This window comes from Callithrix jacchus, chromosome 12 (assembly GCF_049354715.1).
Source record: "Callithrix jacchus isolate 240 chromosome 12, calJac240_pri, whole genome shotgun sequence".
NCBI lineage: Eukaryota > Metazoa > Chordata > Mammalia > Primates > Cebidae > Callithrix > Callithrix jacchus.
The window spans coordinates 38226867-38254459 of record NC_133513.1 but is presented as its reverse complement, the minus strand read 5'-3'; the positions used below and the strand labels follow the sequence as shown (position 1 = coordinate 38254459).

Below are 27593 nucleotides of genomic sequence, written 5' to 3'. Positions count from 1 at the left end.
GGCAAAAGCTTTCCCAGAAGTCCCACCTGGCCGCCTGAAATCTGCTTACATCTCCCTGTCCAGAACTGGATCACAGGCCACCTCTAGTTGGAAGGCAGCTAGGAAAAGGAAGGCTTAGGAAGTGGATCAGGCATCCAGTGGCATCTGCTCACCTGTGGTGTGGTCACTTCAGCCTATCAGGAGCACACTGGCTGCTAGGATATGACCTAGGAACCAGGAGAGTGTATCTGATGCAGTAAGTTTGCTCCCAGGCAGTGCTTCTCTCTCAGCCTAGACATTGACTCTGACCAACCCCTTGGCCATACAGTTATGGCCATGAAAATTCTTTGCAAGGGTAGATCTTTTCTCTGTGTTTTTAGTATATGGCCAAACATGACACAGATCCTGTTGGGAGGATTTGAACAAGTGATAAAACCTGTCTGCTGTCTCAGGCCTCCTAGATACTCTGAAATAAACAGTTACATTATATGCTATTTTAATGTGCTGACTCAACATATGTTTTCATTCAGGTCACCTTATTTTTTTGAAACTAAAAGTAAACTCTACCAAACCTTTGTAAGACATTAATTTGTCTGTTCTTAGGCATATTTTTAATCTAATTATATTATTCTACTTAATTTTGTATTAAAAATATGAATGCCTTTCACAAAATATTTTTTCTCATCCAACCTCCATTTCTTTTCTTTTGCTGTCCCTTCAGCCAGGAATCCTACAGTGTTAAAACTGCAGTGGTAAACCATTACTGTCCAGTTTTGCCCTACCACCTTTCAAAGGAGCTGATCAGTGTCTAAGCATGGAGAAAAGTGACAAGGTGCAGCTGCAGATGGCCTGTTTGCTTAAGTTGAATTAAATGTTTTAAAACACACTCAGTATCACATGTTGCCTCCCCCTAGTAGGCGTAGCCAAGGGCAGTTCTGAAGGAGGACATCATCCTATGCCTTAATATGTACCTGTTCGTTCATGGATTTCAGTCATATTTTATTTAAAGGAAACTTCTTCCTACAGTTTAAAAAACTGTTTGCAAACCACCAGCTCAAAATGTCTAGAGGAAAGGATATGGTCTTGGCTTGGGTTGTGGGTATTTTGAGCTGCTTTGTAAGGATTTTGGAGTTAACATAAATGATGGTTTACTAGCATGTGATTTTGAAAAAGGACACTTCTCACAGCTTTAATTTGCTTATCAGTAAAAGTAGGTTAATAATACCACCTTCAGGGTTGTTCTGAGTTTTGGGATTAATGTTTGCATGGAACCATGGGGCGGCTCACGAATTACACTGAGCCAACAAACCTGACTCTTGTCAAAAACTTCGTTGAATCTTGGTGATCTTTGATTGATTCTGCCAGGGAAGTTCATTTAATTGTAGCTTTATTATTTATTGCCGAACAATGGAGAATCATATAGTTTCTATTTTTTTCTTCTTGCACATATTTTTATTGTGTGCTCTTTGTGACTGGACACTTAGACTTTGCAGTGAGTTCTGGGATACTTAGTAGGGTCACTGGAGAGAATCTGAGTGAAGTGAGCCTTTAGAACATCTGATTACTCACAGAACTTCCTGGTGAACCTGTCAGCGTGAAATTTTGTTGCAAAGTGTACCCCTTTGTAACTTAGTTAGTAAGCATGCTGTATAAGATATTTAGGCATGAGCCAGTTCATTTGGACTGGGGGAGTAGGGCCCCCTGGGGAAGATAAGTGTTTTTGAGAAGGCAGTTTTTTATTGGAGTATTTATTAAATGAACCTGCTGTTTCAAGCCAGTTTTAGGTCATGACATGTAAAATCATATCTTCAGTATAGCAGATGTACTCTTAAGATTAAAGAAGGCCACAACATGGATGTGTTTTCTGCTACCTGAAATCCCCACTGTCTCTGTCAGGAGTCTTTGTTTGCTGACTGTTAGCCCCCAGCTAGAGTCAGCATATTAGCCAGTCACTGCATTCTGCTTTATGCTTCTGCAGTTCACCTCTTGCTAGCATAAGTTTAGAGGTTGAAAAGAGGTAAAAATAAAACTAATCCTGTCACCTAGTATTCCATCTAGATTTTGTTACAAAGTATTTCAGTGTGTATTAGAAGTATATGACTTTAAAAACCAGACTCCATTTTCAAAGAAGGAATCAGGTAGGTTGGATGGGATGTTTTGAAAGATGCATATGGGAATATTTAAGCAATTACAATGGCAAAGTCTTCACCCAATACTTATTTTGTATTGATAGAATAATGTTAATGGATATCATTTGTTGAGCCTCTGTTACAAGGGCAGGATTTCATGAAATTTGTCTCCTCCAACTAACGTCTTGAGGGGTCCAAAATTACCTTTTCCTTTTATTTTTCAAGAGCGTTCTTATTGCTGCCTGAGTTTTCATGAAGTTTTTCCATTGAAACTTCACCCCACATGTAACCTCCATGAGTGTAGAACCATGCTTTGTTTATCCTTAAATCTGCAGAGCCAGTGATGGAATGGAGCCTTGGAAGTTGTCAGTACATGTTGAGTGAATGTTTGCATGGTGTTCCCTTAGACAGTTGATAGCCAGCCCATTGTTCCTCTCCATCATCCTAGCCACTTCCCAGGTCCAGGCCTTCTAAATTTCTGTAGTAGCTTCTCAAGAATTTGTCCCAAACCATCTGGCACCCAGCAGCCAGTAAATAGAATCCTAATGCTTCTCTTTTCAATTCTTTAGTGTTTCTGATTATACTACCTTGAGCTGTCAGATCTAAGGTGACCTGGCCCTGGCCACTTGGAGCCTGATCCTGTGCAGTGTCCCCTTGGTCATGATGATCCTAGGGTATGGTGACTACCTTGACGATTCTCAGGCCAAATTCCTACCTGCTCACATTTGCATGTGCTATTCTGTCTAAAAGGCCTCTCTCAGTCTCACCCCTTTTTTGCATGAATGGCTAAAATTCCTAACTCATTTATTTATCAGTTCTTGGCTACTTTAGAGGCATTTACTCTTGACACCCTCCCCTTAATCTAATTTTATTTCACCCATTTGGGTTTTGTATTCTTTTTCTTTGTAGCATCTGTCACAGTTTGTAATGATAGCAGTGTGTAGAAAATCTTATATTTTTAGAAGCGGCAGGATGGGAAAAAAAATCTGTTTAATTGGCTGAATTCCTGGAGAAGCCTGAGGTAGTTTGAGTCCCATAGGTGACACGCTTATACAAAGACGGGCACTGGAGTGCAGCCCTCATGAAACCCCCATGCATCTTGCCCAGACTTTCACCTCACTGCAGGGTCCTTGACCATGTGGGCAAGCTGTGCCATCCTGGAGGATGTTCCCCACATCTCCCATCCACACTCACTACTCACCATGTGTACTTTCCTTGCTGCTGTTTCTTTAATAATTTTCTAAAGAACTAACTCCAAGTTTTATATCATTGTGTAGTGTCTGAAGTCACAAATTTGATTGGTTTTCTTTTTTCAGTTTATTTGTACGTATTTATGGGGTACCTCTGATATTTTGTTACATGCATAGACTATCCCTCACTGTGAATATTTATCATGTCTGTGTCGGGAACATTTTAAATCTTCTCTTCTACTTATTTTGAAGTATATCATATATTGCTAACTGTACTAACTGCCACCCTACTCAGTTATTGAACATTAGAATTTATTATGACTATCTAACTGTATTTTTGTACCCATTAACCAACCTTTTTTTATTCTCCTTTTCCCTCCACGTACACCCTCCCCAGCATCTGGTAGCTGTAATTCTACTTTCTACCTCCATGAAATCCAATTTTTTTTAGCTCCCACATGTAAGTGAGAACATGTAATATTTGTCTTTCTGTGTCTGGCTTATTTCACTTAACATAATGACCTCCATTCATGTTGCTGCAAATGATATGATTTCATTCTTTTTGTATGGCTGAATGGTATTTCATTGTGTGTGTGTGTGTGTGTGTGTGTGTGTGTGTGTGTGTGTGTATGTCACCAATTCTTTACTCATTTGTCTATTGATGGACACTTAGGCTGATTCCCTATCTATTGTGAATAGTGCTACAGTAAACATTGGAGTACAGATACCTCTTTGATAATACTGGTTTATTTTCCTCTGGGGATATACTCTGCAGTGAGATTGCTAGATTATATAGTAGTTATAGTAGTTCTGTTTTAGTTTGGTAAGAAATTTCCCTACTATTTTTGTACTGGCTGTACTGATTTACATTCCCACCAACAATATGTAAGAGTTTCCTTTTGTCTGCGTCCTCACCAACATCTGTTATTCCCTGCTGATAGTTTTTCATACAGTTGTTGGGCATTTATATGTCTTTTTTTTTTTTTTGAGAAATGTCTCCTCATGTGCTTTGCCCACTTTTTAATGGGATTGTTTGTATTTTTAATGTTTTTTGAGTTTCTTACATATTCTATTAGCCCCTTGTTCAATGGGTTGTTTGCACATATTTTCTCCCATTCAAGAGGTTGTGTCTTTATTTTGTTGATTGTTTCCTGGGCCGCGCAAAAGCTTTTCAGTTTAACATAGTCCCATTTGTCTATTTTTGGTTTTGTTACCTATGCTTTTGAGGGCTTAGCCATAAAATCATTGCCTAGACCGTTGTCCTAAATTGCAATCCCTGTGTTTTCTTCTAACAGATTTAGAGTTTCAGGTCTTATGTTTGAGTGTTTGATCCATCTTGAGTTGATTTTTGTATGTGATAAGAGAGAGGGCTTCAGTTTCATTTCATTTTTCTGCGTAAGGATCTTTAATTTTCCCAGCACCATTTATTGAGAGGGTGTCCTTTCCCTAATGCATGTTGGATTTTTGTTTTTGTTGAAAATCAATTGGCAGTAAATACATGGATTTATTTCTGTGTTGTTGGTTCTTTCCCACTGTTTTGTGTATCTGTTTTTTTGTTGTTGTTGTTTGATTTTTGAGACAGAATCTCACTCTGTTGCCCAGGCCGGAATGCAGTGTCACTATCCCAGCTCACTGCAACCTCTGCCTCCTGGGTTCAAGCAATTCTCATGCCTCAGCCCCCTGATTAACTATGCTTAGGCCTGGCTAATTTTTGTATTTTTAGTAGAGATGGGGTTTTACCTATTGAACAGGCTGGTCTTGAACTTCTGATCTCAGGTGATCCACCTTCCTTGGCCTCCCAAAGTGCTGGGATTATAGGTGTGAGCCACCGCTCCTAGCCTGTATCTGTTTTTATAACAGTAGCTTGTTTATTTTGGTTTTTATAGCCTTGTAATATACTTTAAAGTCAGGTAGTGTGAAACCTTCAGCTTTGTTCTTTTGTATTAGGATTATTTTGGTTATTTGTGCTCTTTTTTGGTTCCATATGGTTTTAGGATTGTTTTTTCTATTTCTTTGTAAAATGACATTGACATTTTGTTAGCGATTGCGTTAAATCTATAGATTGCTTTGGGCATTTTAGTCATTTTAATGACATTCTTCTGATCCGTGAACATGGAATATCTTTCAATTTGTCCGTGTCCTCTTCAGCTTCTTTCATCAATAGTTTACCTTGCAAGGTCTTTCACCTCTTTGATTAAATTTATTTCTAGGTATTTTATTTTTCATTGCTATTTAAAAAGGGATTGCTTTTTTATTTCTTTTTCAGCTAGTTCATTATTGATATATAGAAACACTACCAATTTTGGTATGTTGATTTTTATATTCTATAACTTTTCTGAATTTATCAGATCTATTGGAGCCTTTAGGTTTTTCTAGGTATAAAATCATATTATCTGCAAAAAGGGACAAATTGACTTACTTCTTTCCAATTTGAATGCCTTTTCTTTCTTTCTGTTGGCTGATTGGTCTGACTAGGACTTCCAGTACTCTGTTGAACAGGAGTGGTGAAAGTGGGTGTAATAGTCTGTTTTCACGCTGCTGATAAACACATACCCAAGACTGGGTAATTTTTTAAGAAAAAGAGATGTAATAAGACTCATAGTTCTATGTGGCTGGGGAGGCCTTACAATCATGGCAGAAGGCAAAAGTCATGTCTTACATGGCATCAGACAAGGGAGAAATTAGAAAACCAAGTGAAAAGCGTTTTCCTTATAAAACCATCAGATCTCATGAAACTTATTCACGAGAACAATATGGGAAAACTGTGCCTATGATTCAGTTATCTCCCACTGAGTTCCTCCCACATGTAGGAATTATGGGAGCCACAATTTAAGATGAGATTTGGGTGAGAACACAGCCAAATCATATCAGTGGGCATTCTTGTCTTGTACCAGTTCTTAGAGGGACAGCTTTCTTTTACCATTCCCCCATTCAGATTTATATTAGCTGTGGGTTTGTCATATATGGCCTTTATTAATATTGTGACATTTCTTTGCCTGGTTTGTTGAGAGTTTCTATCATGAAGGAATGTTGAATTTCACCAAATGCTTTTTCTGCTTCTAATGAGATAATCATATGGTTTTATTCTACATTCTGTTTATGTGATGTATCACATTTATTGATATGCATATGTTGAAAGACCCTTGCATCCTTGAGATAATCATGGTGTAGTGTCTTTTTGATGTGCAGTTGGATTTGCTTTCTGAGTATTTTGTTAAGGATTTTTGCATCTATGATTATTAGGGATATTGGCCTGTACTTTTATTTTTTGTTGTGCCCTTGTCTGGTTTTGGTGTCAGCATAATGCTGGTCTAGTAGAGTGAGTTAAGGAGAATTCTCTCTTCTTCAGTTTTTTGGAATAGTTTGAGAAGAATTGTTCTTCTTGGAAAGCTTGGTAGAATTTGGCAGGGACGCCAGCCAATTCTGGACTTTTCTTTGTTAAGAGATTTTTATTACTCTTTAAATCTCATTACTTTTTATTGGTCTGTCCAAGTTTTCTGTTTCTTCCTGATTCACTGATGGTAGGTTATGTGTTTATTCATTTCCTCTAGGTTTTCCAGTTTGATAGTATATAGTTGTTTGTATTAGTCTCTGGTGATATTTTATATTTCTGTGGTGTCATTTGTAATGGATCCTTTTTATTTCAAATTTTATTTAGGTCTTCTCTCTCTTTTTCTTGGTTAGGCTAGCTAGTGATCTGTCAATTATAGCTTTTCAGAAAATCCATTTTTTTCATTGCTCCCTTTGTATTATTTTATTAGCCTGTATTTAGTTTAGTTCTCCTCTAATCTTTATTATTTCTTTCCTTTTACTAATTTTGTGTTTGGTTTTTTTTTTTTTTTTCTTGGATTTCTAGATCCTTGAGGTGAATCCTTAGATTCTTAGTTTGAAATCTTTCCACTCTTTTGATGTAGGTGTTTATTGCTGTGGACTTCTCTGTTAACACTGCTTTTGCTGTATCCTAGGTTTTGCTATGAGCGAGACTTTGTCTCAAAAATAATAATAATAATTTGTCACCTGCTTGTGAAGTCCAGTACTTTAGAGGGACAGTGAAAGTCATCTTCAGTGGCTAGGGGTGATGGCTCTCATTGGCACCCCATTGCAGATGCCTGTAACCACAAGATTATCTTGGCTGTGGCATTCATGTGAGTACTTTGGCCTAAAATCCTTTAGAGGCAGACTGAAATTCCCTGAGGAGGCTTGAACCCACTCTGTTTAGCTATAATTTCTTTAATACCAGGAATTGGCCTAGGCCAGGCTAATCATAGGGACTAGACTTTCTGGAGCCTCTCTTGATGCCTCTCAGGGGAGGACTGTGGTGTAAAAAGGGCAGTACATAGACACGATGTTATTTTACCCCCAGGGAAGCCTTCTCATTCAACCATGGGAATCAGACTTGGTCCAGGTGACACAATTTCTTGAGCAAGTTCATGATTGACAGCACTTACCGCAGGGAGAAGGCAGTGGAAGCCCGTAGCATGGGTACCTCTCCTACAGCCCCCTAGCCAGCCTGGCTCTGTAGGCTCTGGCAGTTGCCCAAGGGTGGTACCCTGCAGATTGTGATATGTATCTCCTGTTAATTAAATATTCCTGGGTAGAATCAGACTGGACATGTTTAATGAGCACTTAAAATGATTGCTCTATTGCTTGGCAAGCACATCTCAATGAATTTCAGCACTGACCCTCATAGGCCTCCTGAATTTTCTGGTTATTGTTGCCATTAGACAGGGATGAAATACAGCAGAATGTCACATGTCAGGTGGACATGCCTTACAAGGAATTTTTGCTGACCCACTTTTACTATGCAAGGGCAGACCTGGATGTGGTTGTCAAGACCAGGTTTGCTTCTTTCTGTTTCTGAATCCAGAGTTGATCAGTGACACACTGAGGTTACCCAGACTTTGTGGGTTACAAATACGGTAGGATGTGCTTTCTTAGTTTATACTGAAGAAAACAGCTGTCCCAAAACAGGATACTTACTCCTAAGTGACACAAACAAGGGAATGAATTGGTGGAGTTGCAGGGGATCAGATGGCCCCAGCACCACTGAGCCTTGCTTGAGTTCCTGAGAGAGCACCGAGGCAGTGTTTCTGTTCAGCTCTTTTGCAAAGTTTAACTGACTGTCTTTGCAGTATTTTTTCTTCCGACTGGTTACAGTTAGTTTAGTTTTGCTAAAGTTTGGTTCAGTTTCCTGAAGGTGGAAGGCAGGCAGGCTTAAAACAATTTCCCAATAATACTAAGATTATTTGCATTTTTTCCTCTTACTCTCCCATGAGCATACAGAAGCTAAACATGCAAGATAGCATATTTCTTAGCTGGTGGAATATGTTCCTGTATTTTAAGATGTTCTAATAAAGCAAAGATGGAGAGATGGAATCTGTGTAAACAAAAGCTATTTGGGGGGGCCTAAGTAATTTTTAAGAGTGTAAGGAGGTCCTTTGGCCAACACATTTGAGAATCTCTGTTGTAGAGGCATAGTCTCCCCAGAAGATAGCTGTTAAGTTCATTCAGCAAATGTTATTTAAATACCTACTATGTACCAGGCCAATCAGCAAAAGCTTCTAAGTTAACATATCCCAAAAACATCTTCTCATAAACCTTTATAGGTGCAACAAAAGAAACAAACAGGGTACAAGGATATGATAAAAGGGATGAAAAGCCCTTTCTGAGGAGAAACCTGAAGAGAGGCCAGTCATGTTGGGTTGGGATGTGGGAGTGTTCTGGGCGGAGGAGGAGGGATGGGAAAGGCCATTGGTTGCTGGGCAGAGCACAGGGCCCAGGCCGAGAGGAAGTGAGGGTCATTTTTCTTGCCCGCCATGTTTTCATCAGTAGTATGCTCCAGGGCTCAGGGTTTGCCCTTAGAGCTCTGTACATCTTGGGCCAGGGCTGGCCAGATGAGTAGCCTGAGCAGAAATTGTTTTCTTCTCAGGTGGGTGGACGGTGGTCACCTTGGTTGGAATGAGGCGTTTTGTAGCAGACATGAGACCTGCAGGTTTACTCTCGAGATCAAGACTCAAGAGTGGTAGTCACACGGAAGTCTTGCTCCACACAGAAGGTGTGCCTGGAGTGGTATGTGCTGCATTTCTGCATCACCCCTGACTTTATTTGATCCTGGTAACCCTGAAGATTGTTGACCTCATTTTTTAAACGATTAAATTCCTGCTTGGTATTGTGCTCGGTGGACTGGCCCCAGAACACAAAGGGAAGATTTTGGGGGTCAAAAGCCAGTGCTTTGGCCACTGCCCCAAAATTCTCTCAAAATAAATATTTTATTACCTCTGGGCAATGAAATGTATTTTGACTATATTTGAAAAGTTTAATATTTAAAGGAAATTAACAGTATTAAAGGGTCCTTTTGCGTGATAAATAACTCACAAACACAGCCCTTTTCACCATGTTATTTCTGTAGTTTCTGGAAGTGTGAAGCCACCTTTGCCCAGAAATCATGTCTTCAATGTAATTTATTGAAAACAGATTATGTTTGCAAGATCCCCAACTGCAGCATGAAGGAAGACAGCCCTGAAAAAGTCTCTTCAGCTGTGGCCTTCTGTCCCCTCCAACCAGCGCTGTAATATATGCTCCTCATTGTTCTGGGGATGTATTGCTACTCAAGTAGTTCTAACTCCCTTTAAAAGGCCACTATAGAAAAGAATTCCATGTTAATACTACTTGCTAAGCAATGCTAATGAGTTATTTATGATGGAAATCATTTTAGCATTCATTAGTTTTTATTGTACATGCTCCTCTGTGAATCCTATATTGTATATACTTAATTTTTTAATGGTCAGTTTTAATTAATTGCCTTTGTGAAAGCTTGTTCTTGGCACAGCCCTGCATAAGAGTCAACATGTATTTATCAGAGCAATCCTCAGAAAAAGCCACAGAATGGCCTCTTTTCCTTTAATTGTGGCCCATTTTGAAGTTGAACACAATTGGGTATTTATTTATTGAAAGCAGACGTTCTCATAATGAAGCATTGGTTTGACAGAGTAACTTCTGTGCTAAGCAGAAAGTTTGGTAAGATGTAATCTCAGTGTGCACATTGCAATATATAAACACCAAGTGAGAAAACTTTATTTGGCTCTGTCGAATGAAGTCAGGCCTGCTGAGCTGGCAGTTACCAGCAGATTCCTATCTCTGGGTTTGGAAGTGGGAGGGCAATAACCGTTAGCAACCTCATGAGCAGGAGACACAAAGAAGTGATTTGGTGAGCATGATTTTGAAAGTGCCCCCCAAAATGTCTCTGCAATTGCCTAGAACCTGTGAATGCATTGCTGTTACTACTCCTATAATTACGTTGTGTAGCACAGTTGACCTTTAAGGGAGATTATTTAGGGTTATAGATATGGGCCCAGTGGAATCCTGGGAGCGCTTAAAAAGCAGAGAATGTTCGCTGACTGGTGGCAGAAGGGAAAGTCAGAGAGATTGATAGCACAAGTGGACTTTGAAGATGGGAGGGGTCATGTGACTGCAGATGCATGTGGCCTGCCCTTCAATCCTCAAGCTGCAGTAAGTTTCGTTCTGCCAACAACCTGAGAGAACGTGTGTAAACGCATTCCTCCCAGGGCCTCCAGGAAGGAGGGAGACCGACCAGAGCAGAGAATCCCAGCATGCGCACATAGACTCCTATTCCATGGGAACTGTGAAGTGATTATATTTGAGTAGTTTTAAGCCACTGAGTTTCCGGTGATTTATTTACATAGCAACAGACATCTCATGGGTGGCAGATGCTTTCCATGTAGAGGAACACCTTCTTTGGAGTGAGCTGTCAGAGCCATTCACTTTCAGAGCCTCTGGGCCAACAGCCAACATGATCTCTTATTTTAGCAACCTTCTTCTTTTATTTCTTTTGTTTTTGTTTTTTGAGACTGAGTCTCACATTGTCATCTGGGCTGGAGTGCAATGGCATGATCTTGGCTCACTGCAACCTCCACCTCCTGGGTTCGCACGATTTTCCTGCCTTCAGCCTCCCGAGTAGTTGGGATCATAGGCTCACACCACCACACCCAGCTAAGTTTTTGAATTTTTAGTAGAGATGGGGTTTCACTATGTTGGCCAGACTGGTCTCGAACTCCTGAACTCGTGATCAGCCCACCTTAGTCTCCCAAAGTATTGGGATTATAGGCGTGTGCCACCATGGCCGGCCCCTTTTTTTTTTTTTTTTGCTATTTTGTATTTTTGTAGAAATACAGTCAGGCAGTGACTTTAAATGACTTTGACCATGATCCATAGTAAGAAGCTTTTATATTGAAACCCAGTTCACTTAAATACACATCTGAGAGACAAAATTACCCCAAAAGACTTTTTCCTTTTTATGTCAAATGCACATTGACATATTCTCTTTTATTTCATTTTTAAAATCATAGGTTATCACCCACTACATTGATTTCATTACCTGTCATTCCAGAGTTGGAAAGTCATTGCAGTTGGTTATATTTCTGCAGTTTTTTACTTTTTAAAATCATCAGTCACATATTATTTTAAAACTGAATTTCTGTTTGGGAAATGGTACTCAGTGCAAAGTGGCATTATGGTTTTGCGGGTCTCTGTGACAAGTCCTGGTCCCTCCATCGAGGTTTCCTAGTCTTCCTCCTGGGTAGTTTGTGTAGCACCAGCACAAATGGCAGTGGGCCTCTATCCACTTTTTTAACTTTGCGTGTTCATTACTGGACATAATGAGAGCTTTCCCCATCTTTTTAATGACTGCTGATACTTCTTTCTATAGATGGAACTGTGTTGCCTCAGTCAACTCTGAGCCGATGGGCAGTTAGGATGATTCCAGCCCTTTACTGTCACAAACACTGCAGTGTACAAACCTCTTCCCGCAGGTGTGTGGGGATGAATTCCTAAAAGAATTGCCAAGACAGCGTATATGTGCCTTTTGTCATCTTAGGGAAATTCACCGTTTGCTCCCACCAGCAATGTATAAGCATATCTGCTTCTCCACGCTTCTGCCAACACATATTACTTGATTAATTTTCTTGGCTGATGAGGGTATCTCATTTTAGTTTTAATTCGCATTTCTCATTGTGAGAGAAGTGAAGTATCTTCATGTTTTGACAGCTGTCTGTTCATCTTTTCCTATTGTTTCTATCAAGTCATTGATTGACTGTACTGTAATTTGAGGTCAGTTGTAAAAATGAGCTCTGATCGCCTCTTAACCATCTTTATCCAACCTCTCTTCACGTTCCTTTTTGCCTAAAAACAAGCTCACCCAAACAGACCATTCCTATGATCCTCTCCCTTTGAAGATAAATCAGATGGGCAAGTTTGCTTTTGTTAGGGGCTTGAGACCTAAATGTTTAAAATTAACTTTGCTGGTAAGTGAAAAGAAGGCCCTGTCAGTGGGTTGCACAGAAAAGGGGGAGCATGGGTAATAGAGGAGGCTGGGTAGTAACCTGGTAGAAGGTACCAGAGGCCAAGGAAGGCATGCTGGTGCCCTGCAGTGAGAAGGAGGTGTGCAACGTCAGCTGGGTAAGCACACTGCCATAGCTGCTCCAGTGATAGCAGGCACTCTAAGAGGGCACTGAGAGAAGGGGAATGCTAGTTTCTGCCAAGGATGTATAGAAAGGTTTCTTTCCCCATATGTTCTTTGGAAGTCTTGTTAAAATCATTTAAAACAGTGAATTTGATAAGAAAGCCAGCCACTGAGAGACTTGAATGTAGCAAAACAAATTTGCCAATAAGTATTTGTCATTTCTTTTTTTTTGAGACAGAGTTTCGCTCTTGTTACCCAGGCTGGAGTGCGATGGCGCGATCTCAGCTCACTGCAACCTCCGCCTCCTAGATTCAGGCAGTTCTCCTGCTTCAGCCTCCTGAGTAGCTGGGATTACAGGCACCATGCCCAGCTAATTTTTTTGTATTTTTAGTAGAGATGGGGTTTCACCATGTTGACCAGGATGATCTCGATCTCTTGACCTCGTGATCCACCTGCCTCAGCCTCCCAAAGTGCTGGGATTACAGGCTTGAGCCACTGCGCCCAGCCAAGTATTTGTCATTTCTAAGAAATAAACTGGTATTTACACTTGGATAGAAATCCAGAGGTTTGTTTTGGCATAATTAATTACAACTTCTTAAGAAGAGCGGATTTTTACAGGAATTTTATTGTAGTGAGATTGCTTTATATTCCTTTTCATGACTGGAAAGTCTGTCAGTTGACAGTGCACAAAAAACTTCAGGAACAGAGGGCCTGAGTTTTCTTGACACATTTGGATTTTTGCATGATGAACATTTGTACTTTTATTAGTAACTGTTGAGTCGTGTGTGGTCTGATCCTATGGACAGTAGGGTGTAGGTGTTCTCTGGATTTTGTGTGTTACGGATCACTGAGGCTACTACTGCCCCAGCTCCCGCGTGCCACACTGTCTGCTGCTTTCAGAAAGAGCAGGATGGCTAGTCCTGTCCCATCTAGTTGAGGTCCCATCCTGCAGAGCTCCTAAGAGGGGATTGCTGGCCTTTGACTACACTGGCTTCCAGAATCTGACCATGGAACCATGTTTGAAACTATCAGCTTTATTTTGTTGTTGATCAGGCCAGTCTTTTAGATCTTTGTTGGTTGATGGATTTCTCTCAGCTCTATCTATACCAGCAACAAATAAACCTCTTTAAAATTGTTTTTGGTGCCCATTCTGCCTATAGATTTGTCCTAACCTTTGAAATGTTTGCTGTTCTTTAGTGACAGAAGGAGACTCTTCTAGGAGCTGTGATGACCCCACAAATCTCTCTGGTTTTCTTGATTTATTGGAGGATTTGGCATATGTTGAAGTTTATATTTATGTAAAACAATAAGTAGATTTTAAAATTTTTCTTGAAGTTTTGTGATCTAATCAGAAGGGAGACCCTTTCTCTGTCATTAAGAGGCTTGATGAGGATTAGACATACCTGCTGAGAATATCCTGTAGTGTTTTCATAAGATTGGAAAGAGTGAAATGTGAAATGAGAGCAGGAATATAGACAAGAGGATGCCAAGGCTGTTTCCTGTTTCCTAAGTAAAATTGAGCAGGGCAGAATCTCCTCAGCCCTGCAAGAACTCCCTTCCTCCTTGGGTCCACTGTCACTGTCATGCTGGCCTTGACGTCAGCTACAAGTGCACACACACAGGAAACCACACAGGGAAGTGAACACATGTCCTGGCGCGTGTGCACCTGGTATGGCTGCTTCCTCAGTCCAGGCTCTGTTCTGTTACAAGGCTGTACCCTCCTTCCTTCAGGCCTTGCTCCTCCTCATCATGGGCAGGCAAAGTTGGAATCATTACCTTAGAGTACCCTTTATTTTTGAGATGGAGTTTCATTCTCACCCAGGCTGGAGTGCAGTGGCATGATCTCAGCTCACTGCAACCTCCACTTCACAGGTTCAAGCAATTCTCCTGCCTCAGCCTCCCGAGTAACTGGGACTATAGGTGCATGCCGCCATGCCCGGCTAATCTTAAAAATATATATTTTTAGTAGAGACGGGGTTTCACCATGTTAACCAGGATGGTCTCAATCTCCTGACCTCATGATCCACCTGCCTCAGCCTTGCAGAAGTGCTGGGATTACAGGCTTGAGCCACCGTGCCTGTCCCAGAGTACCTTTTTGACATGAATTACTTGTAGTTCAGTACTGGAATTCAGAAATTTAGTTTCCCATCAGGAGCCTACCTCCCCCCAGGACACTGACCCTGATTGGGCACCATTTTCCAGATAAGACGCCACCTCCTCCCACAGGGTTTGCCTTCCCTTCACAATACAGGAACATACACAAGGTTCCAGGAGGACCATGCTCTTACTAAGCTAAAAGGGAGGATGGTGACTAGGTACTTTCTTCTGCTGCCATCACTTGGAGGGTGGGGGCTTCCTTCCATACTTCAGTTCCAGGGAGTAAGATTGACCCAGCAACACAGAGGAAAAAGAGGTGACCTAATAGCAATGAGGGGCAAGCATGTGAATATTGCTGGATATTCGTTCCTCAGAGTCTACCTGGGAACTGGTGATGAAGATGCTCACTTCTCTGCCGTACACCATGATCAGGCTGTGGTCTTCATGACACAATTCAGCCTTGCGTTTGTATGTTGAACAGAGCTGGTCATCCTCAGAAGTAACAGAAGACAGCAATAAGTTCAGGAAGGCTTTCAGTCCTAGAATAGTGTAAGGACTAAATGTCAGAGAACAGGGGGATTGTAGGAGTTTGGGGACCTTAGCATGGGTGCCCCCTCAACCTGCTCCCCTGTGGTATAAACAGTAAAGGCCATGATACCAAAGGCCTTGAGTGCTCGTCTCTGGGGCAGGTGGAGCCAGTGATGGGTGCCCTGAGAGGACGATGCTGGAAAAAGAAGACAGTATCTAATACAGTTGGAGAAAGAGGACAATGGCTCATGCAGTCAGACCTAGAGGATGCAAGGGATGTCACAGCATAGTGTCCACAGGCATCCTAAGATGTTTCCCGCATTGTTTTAGGAAGAATATTGACAAAGGTGGTGATGGGAGGGTTATTTCAAGGATACTATTTTCATGTCTCCAAGTAAACTTTAGATTCTTAAGAACTTTGACTTCGAATGCTTTTAAAGACCATATCCCCCATGCCCATATGCACATTCAGTTAGAAAATAAATGTAGATTCTTTGGTGAATTTGAAGATATGCTCATGGAGTGGTGCGGCATGATCTCAGCATACACTTGCAGCATGCTGACGAGGAGCTTCGTGGATCTTGTTTCTTTAGATGGACTTGGATTAAAGTGGTGTTTAATCTCTGTGCTGGAAGTGGGAGCAACCGTGCGATGGGCACCTTAATTCGAGTGCCATCCTAGCTTTCTCCAGGCTGCTGCATTTGCTGCGAGAGGGAGGGGGAGGAGGAGTTTCTGGGCAATGGCCATATCTGTTCTGGTGACTGACCAATGTCAGGGGTCCCATGAGTGGAGTTCCAGGATGAGAATGCACCCTTGGGGATGGCACTTAGAAACATTGGGGCTAGGCCTCAGCCGGGGAATTGCGGGCCAGGGTGGAGCTCCGTTGTATCAAGGAGTTAGGGCCAAGGGCCATGCAGGTTGGCCTGCAGAAGGTGGTTGGTGATGTGGCCTTTCCAGTGATAACAGACATGTGGGACTGTTTTCCTGGGGCTATTGGGGTTGCATGGAGCAGATGCTCATTTAAGCTTACCATCTTAAGAAGGGAAGAATGCTTTTTTATGAATACTCGTGGGTCTGGGGGCTGTGGAGTCTGGGGAATCCGAGGCTGGCTTGGGTGTCTGGGGCCCTCTAGTGGTGGTGGTGTATCCTCAGCTCAGCGGCACTCACTGTCCCTATTTCTCTCTGTCCATTTCTCTCCTCACTGAGGTGCTTCCTGTCTTTCCTAGATTTTTTTCTCTAAGTTTGACCATTCATCACCTTAGAGGCTCTATTCTATCCTATGACCTCTCGCTGCACTTTCTTTCAAATCTAAATTTTCTTGATTATTTTTCTTAGTTTACAGTTCCAAGATTAGACCTATTGGGAGCGTTCTGTGTTCCTCCTCAGCCCCTGGTAGCCCCTGTGGTCAGGTGGTCTGGTCTCCCTTTTGTGTGAAGAGCTGTGGCAGGGCAGTGAGGCTTTGTGGAGCACAGGGGCATCTGGCACTGTGCATGAGGTTGTGAGGTAAGAGAGAGCTCTTAAATCTGCCAGCCTTGGTGATCTTAGGAACTAGATGAGAGTGCTGGGGAACCCTGTGCTGGCAGGCCTGGAGCCACATATTTCTTTTACATTTGCATGATATCTTGTAGTACTTGGTTTCTTCACTTATATATGAACGAATTCAATTTAGATGCTTAGAAAATAAATGGCCCCTGGACCTGCAGGAGATTAGTAGTGGTGTACTATAGCCTCAGACATTTCTTGGTTATACTTTTATCCACAGTTAAGAATAGAATAGTGCTATTTGATTTGTTTTGCCTAGGCTTAGAGGGACCTAATACATGTTACTCGTTGAACAGCAGGAAATAGCAGATAATTCTAGGGGTTTTGCCCGACACTGTCCAGGAGACAGTGCACATGGTCCCCTTGGCTCTTCCTGAACACTGACCAGAGGTCTGTCATTGCAGGCTGGGAGTCCTACATCAGCATCAGCTCCGGCTCCAGTGTCCACCTTCTCTCGCACTTCTATCACGCCTTCCAGCCAGGACATTTGCAGGTAACACTCTGCTTCAGATGCTGCCGTGATCAGTGTGCAACCAGAAATAAGCATTAGTGCTTGCAGGTTATTGAATTTCCATTTGCTTATTCAGTCTGCCTTTGGTCTAAACAGTTGGCCCAGTTTTATGTGTGGTTTGTGCACCAAGTTACCCATGCAAATTTTATTTCTTCACTATGATGTCTATTCTCTTTTAAAATTGTTTTTACTTTCTGTGCTTTTATCCCACTGTTCTGCATGCAGTTCCAGTGCAGTGTTTTCTGAGTGTTGTCACCACAGTTCCATGCAGTCTGCTGTTGTCTTGAAAGCTCCTCACTGCCAGAGTTCTCTGACACAAGGGCTCACTGTGACAGTTATCTGTAAGGACACATTACAGGCGTCAAAGAGAAATTCCTTTGGTTCAGAATGGGTCCAGGCCTTGAGGCCTGCTAAGAATACCAAAGCCAGAAGAACACTAAAGTTCTCAAGATCCCTCAGTGATGTGGGTGAGAAGGCACAGGATTCTTCGGAAAGTTTTGCTTATGTGGAAAGAACTTGTTCTGAAGGAAAATTAATATTCCCTCAAGATTTGTGTCTCAGAACTAGCAAGTACCATCATAAAGAAAAAAGAACCCTGAACTACAAACCTCTTGGCAATTCCAAACATTCTTGTGTTTCATGCCTTTCTGCCAGTCACTCAGCTGCCCCAGAGGTGGAAGCTGGCAAGGGGGGCAGGCCTGGCCTGCTGCTGGAAGAGAAGGCAGATGGCGAGGCTGCATCCCGAAGCCGGCGACTGCTCCGGTACCTGTTCTCACTCTCGCGTGGCTCGAGCGCCAGCAGCCTGCACAGGTTCCACGAGCTGGAGAGCTGCACCGCTCGCCTGCACACTGCCAAGTCTTCCAGTGGGCTGGCAGGGAGCACGGGCTTCTGCTCTGACGACATGGGAGATGACGACGTCTTTGAGGACAGCACATCTGCAAAATTGAAGAGTAGGGTTCTGCGGGCTCCCCTCTGCTCCACGGAAAAGGACAGCGACCTGGATTGTCCTTCTCCCCTCTCTGAAAAATTAGCCCCTGTATCTCCTGTGTCCACATCAGGGGATGCCTGCAGGTTGGTTTGCCAGGAAGTGCCATTCTAGCCATCTCTGCTCACATCAGGAGCCTCACTCACCTTGCTTTAATATGTGAAGTTTCAGGAAAATGAAGTAATAGGAAGTTGTAACCAGTTATGGGTTAATCATTTTCTCCAGAAGAATGGAGTATCAGTATCATTTGAAAAACTTAGTTTTTATGACATGGGTCCCAAGACAGTTTCACAAATGATAAAAGAGGAAGAAGCTGGCTGGGCGTGGTGGCTCACACCTATAATCCCAGCACTTTGGGAGGCTGAGGTGGGTGAATCACCTGAGATCAGGAGTTCAAGACCAGCCAGGCCAACATGGTGAAACCCCGTCTCTACTAAAAATACAAAAATTAGCCAGGCGTGGTGGTGGGCGCCTGTAGTCCCTGCTACTTAGGAGGCTGAGGCAGGAGAATTGCTTGAACCCAGAAGGCGGAGGTTGTAGTGAGCCAAGATTGCGCCATTGCACTTCAGCCTGGGTGACAAGAGTGAAACTCTCTTGCCAAAAAAAACAAAGGAAGAAGCTACACATATTAAAGGCCAAGCTGACTCTTCTCAACTAAAAATAAGTAGACTTTGCATAAAGAAACTGGAAGAAAGAAATTAGTAGCTCCAGCTTTCCAGCCTGATGGTCCAGATTTTAAGCATTGTTGCATCTCCCAGCCTCTTTTTTTTAACCCTTGCTCCCCACCAACCCCTAAAAGGTGTGTGGGGACTGGCTGTTCTCCAGTAGCTCGCCCCTCCCTTCCTTCCTTCCTTCCTTCCTCCCTTCCTCCCTTCCTTCCTTCCCTCCCTCCCTCCCTCCCTCCCTCCTTCCCTCCCTGCTTCCACTGGAGTGTAGCCACCTACGTCCCGCCCTAACTCCATTTCCCACCTTTGTCTTCCCTTATGCAGGATCCTTGTCTGGCCTCCAGAATTCACTTTTTGTGACTCTTGTGCCTTCCTCCTCCTGACCTTTCCCCAGTCTCGACTCCTAGTGCCAGCTGTTGCCATTTCTAATAATTGGATCAGAGACCCGCCCCCCCCCCCCCCCACTAAAACAAATAGCCTGAGACCCTGGCTCCTTCCAGGACAGGTGCCCCTAGCTGCTGGAAAAGAACCCTCTGTTTCTTAAAAGCCTGTTATGTTCCTTCAGACCAACAGCTATATCTTGCTGCATACTTCCTTGGAAATAATGAGTGCTTTCAAATTAATTCTCACTTATTGCTATTAGTGGTCCCAAGAAAAAGAGATGAAATTGTAGCATCTTGTAATGGTGAGTTTTTTAGGTCTAGGAGAGGTACTGTGATCTTTCTTTACTTCCTGAGAGATAACAGAAATGTGTAGTTGTGGGGTATGAGGGTAAAGTCAGTGATTATAGCTAAAAAGCAGATGTCATCATTTAAAGTCACTGGTATTTTGAAAGTTGGAATGCTGGTTTTGTTTTATATAGAAATTTTCCCTCTAATTATTTATTATGTTCTGGAAAATGATTCCATGTTGCTTTAAATTCACCTTTCAAGGAATTTCATGTCTTACCAAAAAATGACCACTTTGTCATTTCTTACATCATTTTTTCCTTTTTGTTGCCAAATGCCCTCCAGACTTTCCATGTTGGTGCGGTAAGCTAGAAATTTTTAGTTTGTAGTGATTGTTTTCATTTGTGTTTGTATGTTTTTGTGCCTGTAGTCACTTCTGTCATGTTCGTTTCTGAAAGTTTTCTTTGGGGGAATTGACCTTCTACTGAAGCATCAGCTTCCCTGTTGTGGAGCTCTCCTTGGAATGATGGGTTTTCCTTCCACCATAGGATATGCCACTGTGAAGGAGACGACGAGAGCCCCCTCATCACCCCCTGCCGCTGCACAGGAAGCCTCCACTTTGTGCACCAGGCCTGCCTGCAGCAGTGGATCAAGAGCTCCGACACGCGATGCTGTGAGCTCTGCAAGTACGAGTTTGTCATGGAGACCAAGCTGAAGCCGCTGAGAAAAGTATGTGGAAGGAAGGGATGTTCCCAGAAGTGCTTCACCCTTCCTGAAACCAGTGACTCAGAGAGCTGGTGTCACAGATCCTGGGGTCATAGCTTGCCTGCATTCATTACCTTAAAAAGCTGGGGCTGGTGCTTATGTTTGCATTGTAGAGATTGTTTCTGGTGCTGATTTTCAAGTCCCTCCCCTCAGGAAGAAGCTCTTTCTGACCATTCGTAATCTTCTTTTCCCTTCAAACTAAGTCTGCTTGCTTGTCAGTGTCAGTCATCTGGCCTTTGACCACAGACTGTTTGTGACGTATCTTAGCACCTAACTTTATACATACTAACTGTTGATGTCCTGCTGCTTTGATTAGGACTGTCTGTTGGAGATCAGTATCTCTCCCCTGCACCCAGCACTGTGTAGCACACAGTAAATTTATTTGTATAAACCCATGATAAGTATTTGGTGGATTAGAGTGTGAGTAGATGGATGGGGAAAGGAAAGGAAGCACAGATGTTGCATGACGTGCAGCTGTCTGGAGGCCCATGTCACTGCTCCCTCTGAGAGGAACTTTGTCTGCAGCCCTGATCTCCAGTTTAAATGTCGACTGTTTCATACGTCTTTCTTGCCCAGCATAGCAGGTTTTGTCTGGAAGAATAAAAGACTGTTCTATCTCAAAACGTTAGGTATAAATTGTAAGAGAAGTCACATAATCAAATACTAGCTAATTAAATGTTAAATGATGTGCTGGTAGGGCTTATCAGTCATTCAGAAAAGGAAATGCTCATTCTGGGCTAGAGGTCTGGGGAAGTGCAGCCGTGGTAGCCTCATAGGATGTTTGGGTTTTAGAGTGGTTCTTGAAAGATCACTAGGATTTGAAGGCAGAGTGAAAGGAGTTTAGAGAGGTCAAGCTGTCTATGGAGTAAAGCATACCTCAGAAAGGTGAGAGTGAGCATTAACAGAGTGTCAAGCCACATGTGTTATAGGAAGTAGCAGGGAGCATGGGGCGCTGGGGTGCTGACTCTGTGTTATAGGGAGGAAGACCAGGGAACTTGCTAGTATATAAAATTCCAGCAGAAAACAACCAGATGTTAGTGAAGCCTTGCGCAAAGTGCTTAAAAAAATGTTTTGCCCCAGTAGAAGCCTTGTAATTTATTGGGTGCCTACTCTATGCTAATCTCTCGCTATAGGAAGTCCTTGAGGTTCTGTTTACAACTTACCTTGCATAGACCCATCTGGAAAGAGGCTGTGACTAGGATTGGCAAAGGATATGTGCGGAGTGTTTACACATTGTTCTTTCTCTCTACCTTTATGTGTTTTCTCCTGATTCGGAAACCAGTAGATGAAAAAGTCTGGCTATTTGGAGTAAATTAATGTGCTCCTAGAGGAGATGAGACTGGCAGAGTCTGCTTGTACTCAGAACTCTTAGCGTCGATTTCGAGCTGTTGCTGCCAAAGTAGCGAGGACCAAAGAGTGAGCGTCTTCTGCCATTCACCTTCGTGATGTAGCGTGAGCCATCTGCTAGTGTGTTGTGGCATCATCAACCCTCTTCTTCCGCTCCTCCATGCCAGTCAACACAGGAAGACTTAAAACGTAGCATCTGGGTTCTGGGCCAACATAATGTTTTCATTAGGACTGAAATCATAGAATTCTTTATTAGGCCATTTTATGTCTGCTTGCAAGAATCAGCAGACAAGGAGATTTTTGATGATAGTTCAGTTTCATCTCGTTCCCGCCTTCTTTTCATTGCATAGAAAGTTGGCTGCACCTGGTACCTGGTTAAAGGAGAACAACTTTGGGTATTTGGGGAAATGCATCTAGTTTGGGAAGGGAGAAGTGGGGCAAAAAGCCAGTTTACCCACCTACAATGCTCTCACCTGACCAGAGCCCTTCCCCAGAAGCCTGAGCCTCACATTCTGTGTTGTCTTTCCAGTGGGAGAAGTTGCAGATGACGGCCAGCGAGCGCAGGAAGATTATGTGCTCAGTGACATTCCACGTTATCGCCATCACATGTGTGGTCTGGTCCTTGTATGTGCTCATTGACCGTACTGCCGAGGAGATCAAGCAGGGGCAGGCAACAGGTGAGTTCCCAGGCTGAAAAGCAAGCTCAGCCCCCGAGGCGAGGATGGCTCACAGGAGTCCTGGGGTCAGAGGATTTTCCAGTCAGGCCAAAAAAGTTTGGGTTTCTAGAGGAGGAACAGCAGTTAAGGGGCACCAGGCCTCCTTTTTGGCATTTCTTTTGCTGTGGTGGTAGTTGTTGAAACCCAGTCAGAGAGTTCATATTCTGGAGCATGAGAATTTCCATAAACTGTGTTCTAGAAAAGCAGGAAGTAGCTGGACACTGTCTTCCACTCTTCTTTAAGCCACATTTGATGAGCTGTGAATCCATTGGTCAGTGGCGTAGTCCTATAATCCCAGATACTTAAAAGGCTGAGGCAAGTAGGATTGCTGGGGCTCAGGAGTTGAGGGCTGTAGTGTGCCATGATCACACCATCACATGTGTGGTCTAGCCACTGCACTCTAGCCTGGGCAATGTAGCAAGACTCCATCTCTTCAAAAAAAAAAAAAAAAAATCAGTTGGTAATGGGAAGTTCAGACATATGTTTTCTTTAATTCAGGTCTTAAATAATATCTAATAGGCTGAGTTTTTCCCTTCCAGGAATCCTGGAATGGCCCTTTTGGACTAAATTGGTAGTTGTGGCCATCGGCTTCACTGGAGGACTTCTTTTTATGTATGTTCAGTGTAAAGTATACGTGCAATTGTGGAAGAGACTCAAGGCCTATAATAGAGTGATCTATGTTCAAAACTGTCCAGAAACAAGCAAAAAGAATATTTTTGAAAAATCTGCACTAACAGAGCCCAACTTTGAAAATAAAGATGGACGTGGAATCTGTCATTCCGACACAAACTCTTCTTGTTGCACAGAGCCTGAAGACACTGGACCAGAAATCATTCATGTCTGATTGTGTGCGGGTTGTCATTTTCCTGGACATTCATGAAGAGCCGAAGGAAATTGTTTACTGCCAATTTGTGTACCTTTCTTATGTCCTTTAATAGCATAGACTGGGCAGGTGACTATTTATAGTGGCTTCTCTTTTTTCTAAACCCTCCTAGAAAGCCCTCCTGTGGGCCGGGCATGCCTGGGTCCTGCCTCTGCCTGGCAGCTCTGTGGGAAGGGAAGGTGGAAGGCTCCATGATGACACAATGGGGGGCCAGCGGAGTTCCGACCCATGGTATTGAGCAGAATGAGAGCATAAAATGCCAATTCCAATGGAATAGCAGGAGCAGGGGCACCCAGGCCCTAATATGCAGCTGCCTCCAGCTTACATTGGTCCCCAGCCTGGAACAGAGCTTGGGGAATGTCTAGCCATGCTGAGAGGATTCCCTCCATACCACGGAGAGCCCCAGGAGGCGGTACTGAAACAGGCCTCCAAACACAGACTCCAGCCTGCCCTCTGCCAGTGCTGCCTCCTCCGTGCTCTTGAGCAGATGGGGCCGTGGTGCTCTGTGGTGGCGCATGATTCACTGAGCAAACAGCACTTTACAGAAGAGAATTTTTATTTTGTAATATGTGTGTCCAGTGGGATTGACACTCAAAAAAAAAGTCTCGCTTACAAATCTTCCCTTCCTTACCTTTGTTATCTCCTTTACAACATGACCGATCAAAAACCCACTTTGCCTTATATATGCTAAGAAGCATGGCATTCGTTCTGTTCATAAAACAGACTCATGACTTTAAGACAGGACAAATAGGCCGGATGCTTTTTTATCACAGATCTCATGGAAATTAATGGATTCTTAATGGCAATTAAAGCATGATTCCTATGCTTTTGAGCCTGTTTTATGACAAGGTGTTATTTCATAGACCTGACCCATACATTTCTTTTCGTCAACACTGAAAAAGAAGAGTTTTTGAGATTTAAATGGAAGGAAAGGAAGTAATTACAACAAAACCGAATATTTTAAAAATACTGCTTTATGGTAAATCTCTCCAGTTGGTGCTGGCTTCACATTGAAAAAGCAGCCATGTGCCACCCTGGCTGGGCTGTATGCACTGCAGGTTCTCCCTTGCACGCAAGATGGGCACTGGCTCATTGTGAGGCTTCTGCTCATGGAGGTTCTGTGGAGTCACTGCCAGGGCCATGAGGCAGGCAGGCTGGCTCTGGGACGAGGGCCAGGTATGAGCACACTGCCAGGGTCTGCTGTGCCACTGCTACCCGGCCATACACCCGCCCAGCTGTCGCCTTAACCAGACTGAACAGGATCCTTCGGGGCCCTTGGCCCCACTTTCGGTCCATTCTGTCATCAGGGATTATTACCACCTGTACCATTTTCATAAAACCAAATCACTACCATCAAATGGCCTTGTCTCTCTAAAAAGTCTGCTTAAAATTCTGTTTTTCTTTGTTTTTTGTTTTTTGTTGTTTTTTTTTTTGAGACGGAGTTTTGCTGTTCTTACCCAGACTGGAGTGTAATGGCATGATCTCGGCTCACCACAACCTCCGCCTTCTGGGTTCAAGCGATTCTCCTGCCTCAGCCTCCCGAGTAGCTGGGACTACAGGTGCGCACCACCATGCCCAGCTAATTTTTTTGTATTTTTAGTAGAGACGGGGTTTCATCTTTTTGACCAGAATGGTCTCGATCTCTTGACCTCGTGATACACCCGCCTCGGCTTCCCAAAGTGCTGGAATTATAGGCGTGAGCACTGCGCCCGGCCAAAATTCTGTTTTTCAAACCCAGTTTCCTAGTGCCAGGCAAATAGTTACCTCTGGGAAAGTTGCCGGGGGGCCTGAAATACAATATAAGTAGTCCAGATGCTTTCTCTCCAGGATACTCTCTCACCCAGCCTGCAGGGAGGAGGCGGGAGATGCTGGGGGTCCTGCCCTCAGTCTCTCTGGGCCTTAGGCGCTTCATTTGCCCTGCACTTTGTTGCTACTAAGGGGATGAAGCAAACACAAGATGATATATTTGCCTTTCAGAGTGGAAGTCCTAGAGTTTGTTTTGAAGGCCAGAATGCTGAAGCATCTCTGAGCTGTGGTTTGGGCTTAATGGCAGCAGGCTTTGCCCTCCTGTCTCCTCCAAGCCGGTGTCTGATTTCCTTGGCAACACAGGTCTTAGTCTGTGGAGTGGCTCTGCTGTGGCCTTCCTCTGGCTGGGCAGGCACTGTCTAGCCAAAGCCAGCTCCTGAAAACAGGTCAGCCTCCCCTCTCTATCTCCCAGGCCACCTACAGCCCATGCCTGTGTTCACTGTACCCCAAAGTGCAATTACCCATACCACTTCTCAGCCTGGGGACCCCAGGTAACCACAGACTGTCCACTCAGGGGAGCTGAATTCCAGGTCCGCCCTGCCAGTGTCCCTGAGGAACTGCTCAGGCAAGGCCCCTGATTCTGTATACTCGTTCCTGCCACCCTCCAGCAGTACCAGATTAGATTTTCTAAGTGTGAATCCCTGCTTCATATATGGAACCCCTTATGCTGAACTTGAAAAGCACCAAGATTTCCTGTAGACAGGAGAGTGCTTAGGTAGGGACAGCCCCTGGGCAGCCCACCCAGTGTGGCTGGCACCCCACTATGGCAAAGGTGCCTTTATAACTGAGCCCTGTACCCTTCCCATGCCCAAGCAGATTCTCATGGGAAGCCCTTTCCCTTTTCTGCCTAATACCATCTTACCATCTCTGGCCTCACTGTGGACAATCTGCACGCATTCTTATTTCCCCTCCTAGCAGGACACAGAGCTACCCCCTTGCCTTTTTTTTTCTTGAAGATTCTAGTTCAGCTCCTGATTCATCAGACCCTCCTAGCCCCCTGCATCTAGCAGTGAAGCACAAAGCCTGGCAGGGGTGTGGTACTCCCATCTGGTGTGGGCACCACCAGCTCTGCCAGTGCTGCAATAACCTGGGTAAACTTGCTCCCTCAATTCTTTTGGGTTCTGTGTTCCCCAGCTTCCCCCCGCTTCATGCCCCCTATTTTGCACCCAGCTTTAGTGAAAGGATCGCATTTGGTTGACCCATATAGAAGCCCAGAATGAGATCTCAGGGCCAGGGAAGGGGAAGAGGCAAGTGGTCTGGGGTATCACCAGCCAGCCCTCTCTGATTTGGCCTCTATTCCCCATAAGTCACAGTACCATATGCAGGCTTTTGGCCTCAGCAATTTGATTTTTGTGCCCAGATTTATTGTAAGAATTTCCTGAAAACCCTATAAAAGGTATCTTCCTACTCTAGGCCTCTAATGTTTCTCCCCTTTTTGCTTCAGTCCACTCTTCGGTCATGTAGACCTAGTTTTCAAACCTGCACATGTGTCCTACCTGGCCATAGGCATGCCCGCCTCAGGCACCTGGGCCAGTTTGGGAGCCTCAGTTGATGCCTACACGATCCAGGGCTGCCTCTGCATCCCTGGTGTGGGCTATAGGGCTGCAGAAGGCCTGGGACCAACCCAGTGAGATCCGTGAGGCTGTGGATATGGCTGGAGGCAAATACACATTTAAAGTACTTTCCCTTTTGAATCTGGCTTAAAACATGCAGCTTACATCTCTAGCCCAAGAAAAGACCAAAACATAGGGAACTAAAAGCATTTATCTTTGTCTTGGAAAGTAATTGTTGAAGTTGTGCAGTTGATCAATGCACAGTTAGATACAGTGTTTATGGAAATTTATCGTTAAACCAAATTTATACTGGCTTATGTGGTGTAGTTTCTAAAAGGCACTTCACATTTCAAATTTTTCTTAGAAAATTTCTAGTAATCTAAATGTCTAGTTTTGTATTCTTTTGTGTATGTTCACTGTTTCTCAGTATTACCACTTGAATAATTCTCTGTAAAGGGGGGTTTGTGCTATACACTGGGATGTCTAATTGCAGCAATAAAGCCTTTCTTTAAAAAGGAGTTTCACCACTAGAGTGTTTCCCTGCAGGGAGGCCTGGGACGTTGGTAGGCACTCCAGCAGTGTTGTCAGGAAAGAACATGGCTCCTGGAGGTGTCTGTTTTCCTCAGCGTCCCTCAGACACGTGTGTATTGGCAGTGGGTCGGAGGTGTCTGGATGAGTTTGTGGGATGGGAGTGAAAACAGAGATTTGTCACAGGTGTGCTTGCTTCAAACACCCAGACCCTACCTGGGCT

The 27593-nt window shown here is 43.6% G+C and overlaps 1 protein-coding gene across 15 annotated transcripts in view; it reads left to right on the top strand.

The window, feature by feature from the left end:
• Positions 1-27357, top strand: part of MARCHF8 (membrane associated ring-CH-type finger 8) — a 137156-nt gene extending 109799 nt beyond the window's left edge. For 7 of the 15 annotated variants that reach the window (XM_035267608.3, XM_035267602.3, XM_078345294.1 and 4 more), the window contains 5 exons: positions 17348-17436; positions 17680-18525; positions 20321-20501; positions 22414-22561; positions 23140-27357. In XM_035267608.3, the coding sequence (XP_035123499.1) occupies positions 17348-17436; positions 17680-18525; positions 20321-20501; positions 22414-22561; positions 23140-23444 (1569 nt within the window). In that variant the 3' untranslated portion in view covers positions 23445-27357. Of the gene's footprint in view, positions 1-7268; positions 7444-9227; positions 9368-17347; positions 17437-17679; positions 18526-20320; positions 20502-22413; positions 22562-23139 lie in introns of those variants that run through there. The other 8 variants (XM_078345298.1, XM_035267606.2, XM_035267607.2 and 5 more) reach the window with 3 other exon arrangements.
• Positions 27358-27593: the final 236 nt, after the last annotated feature.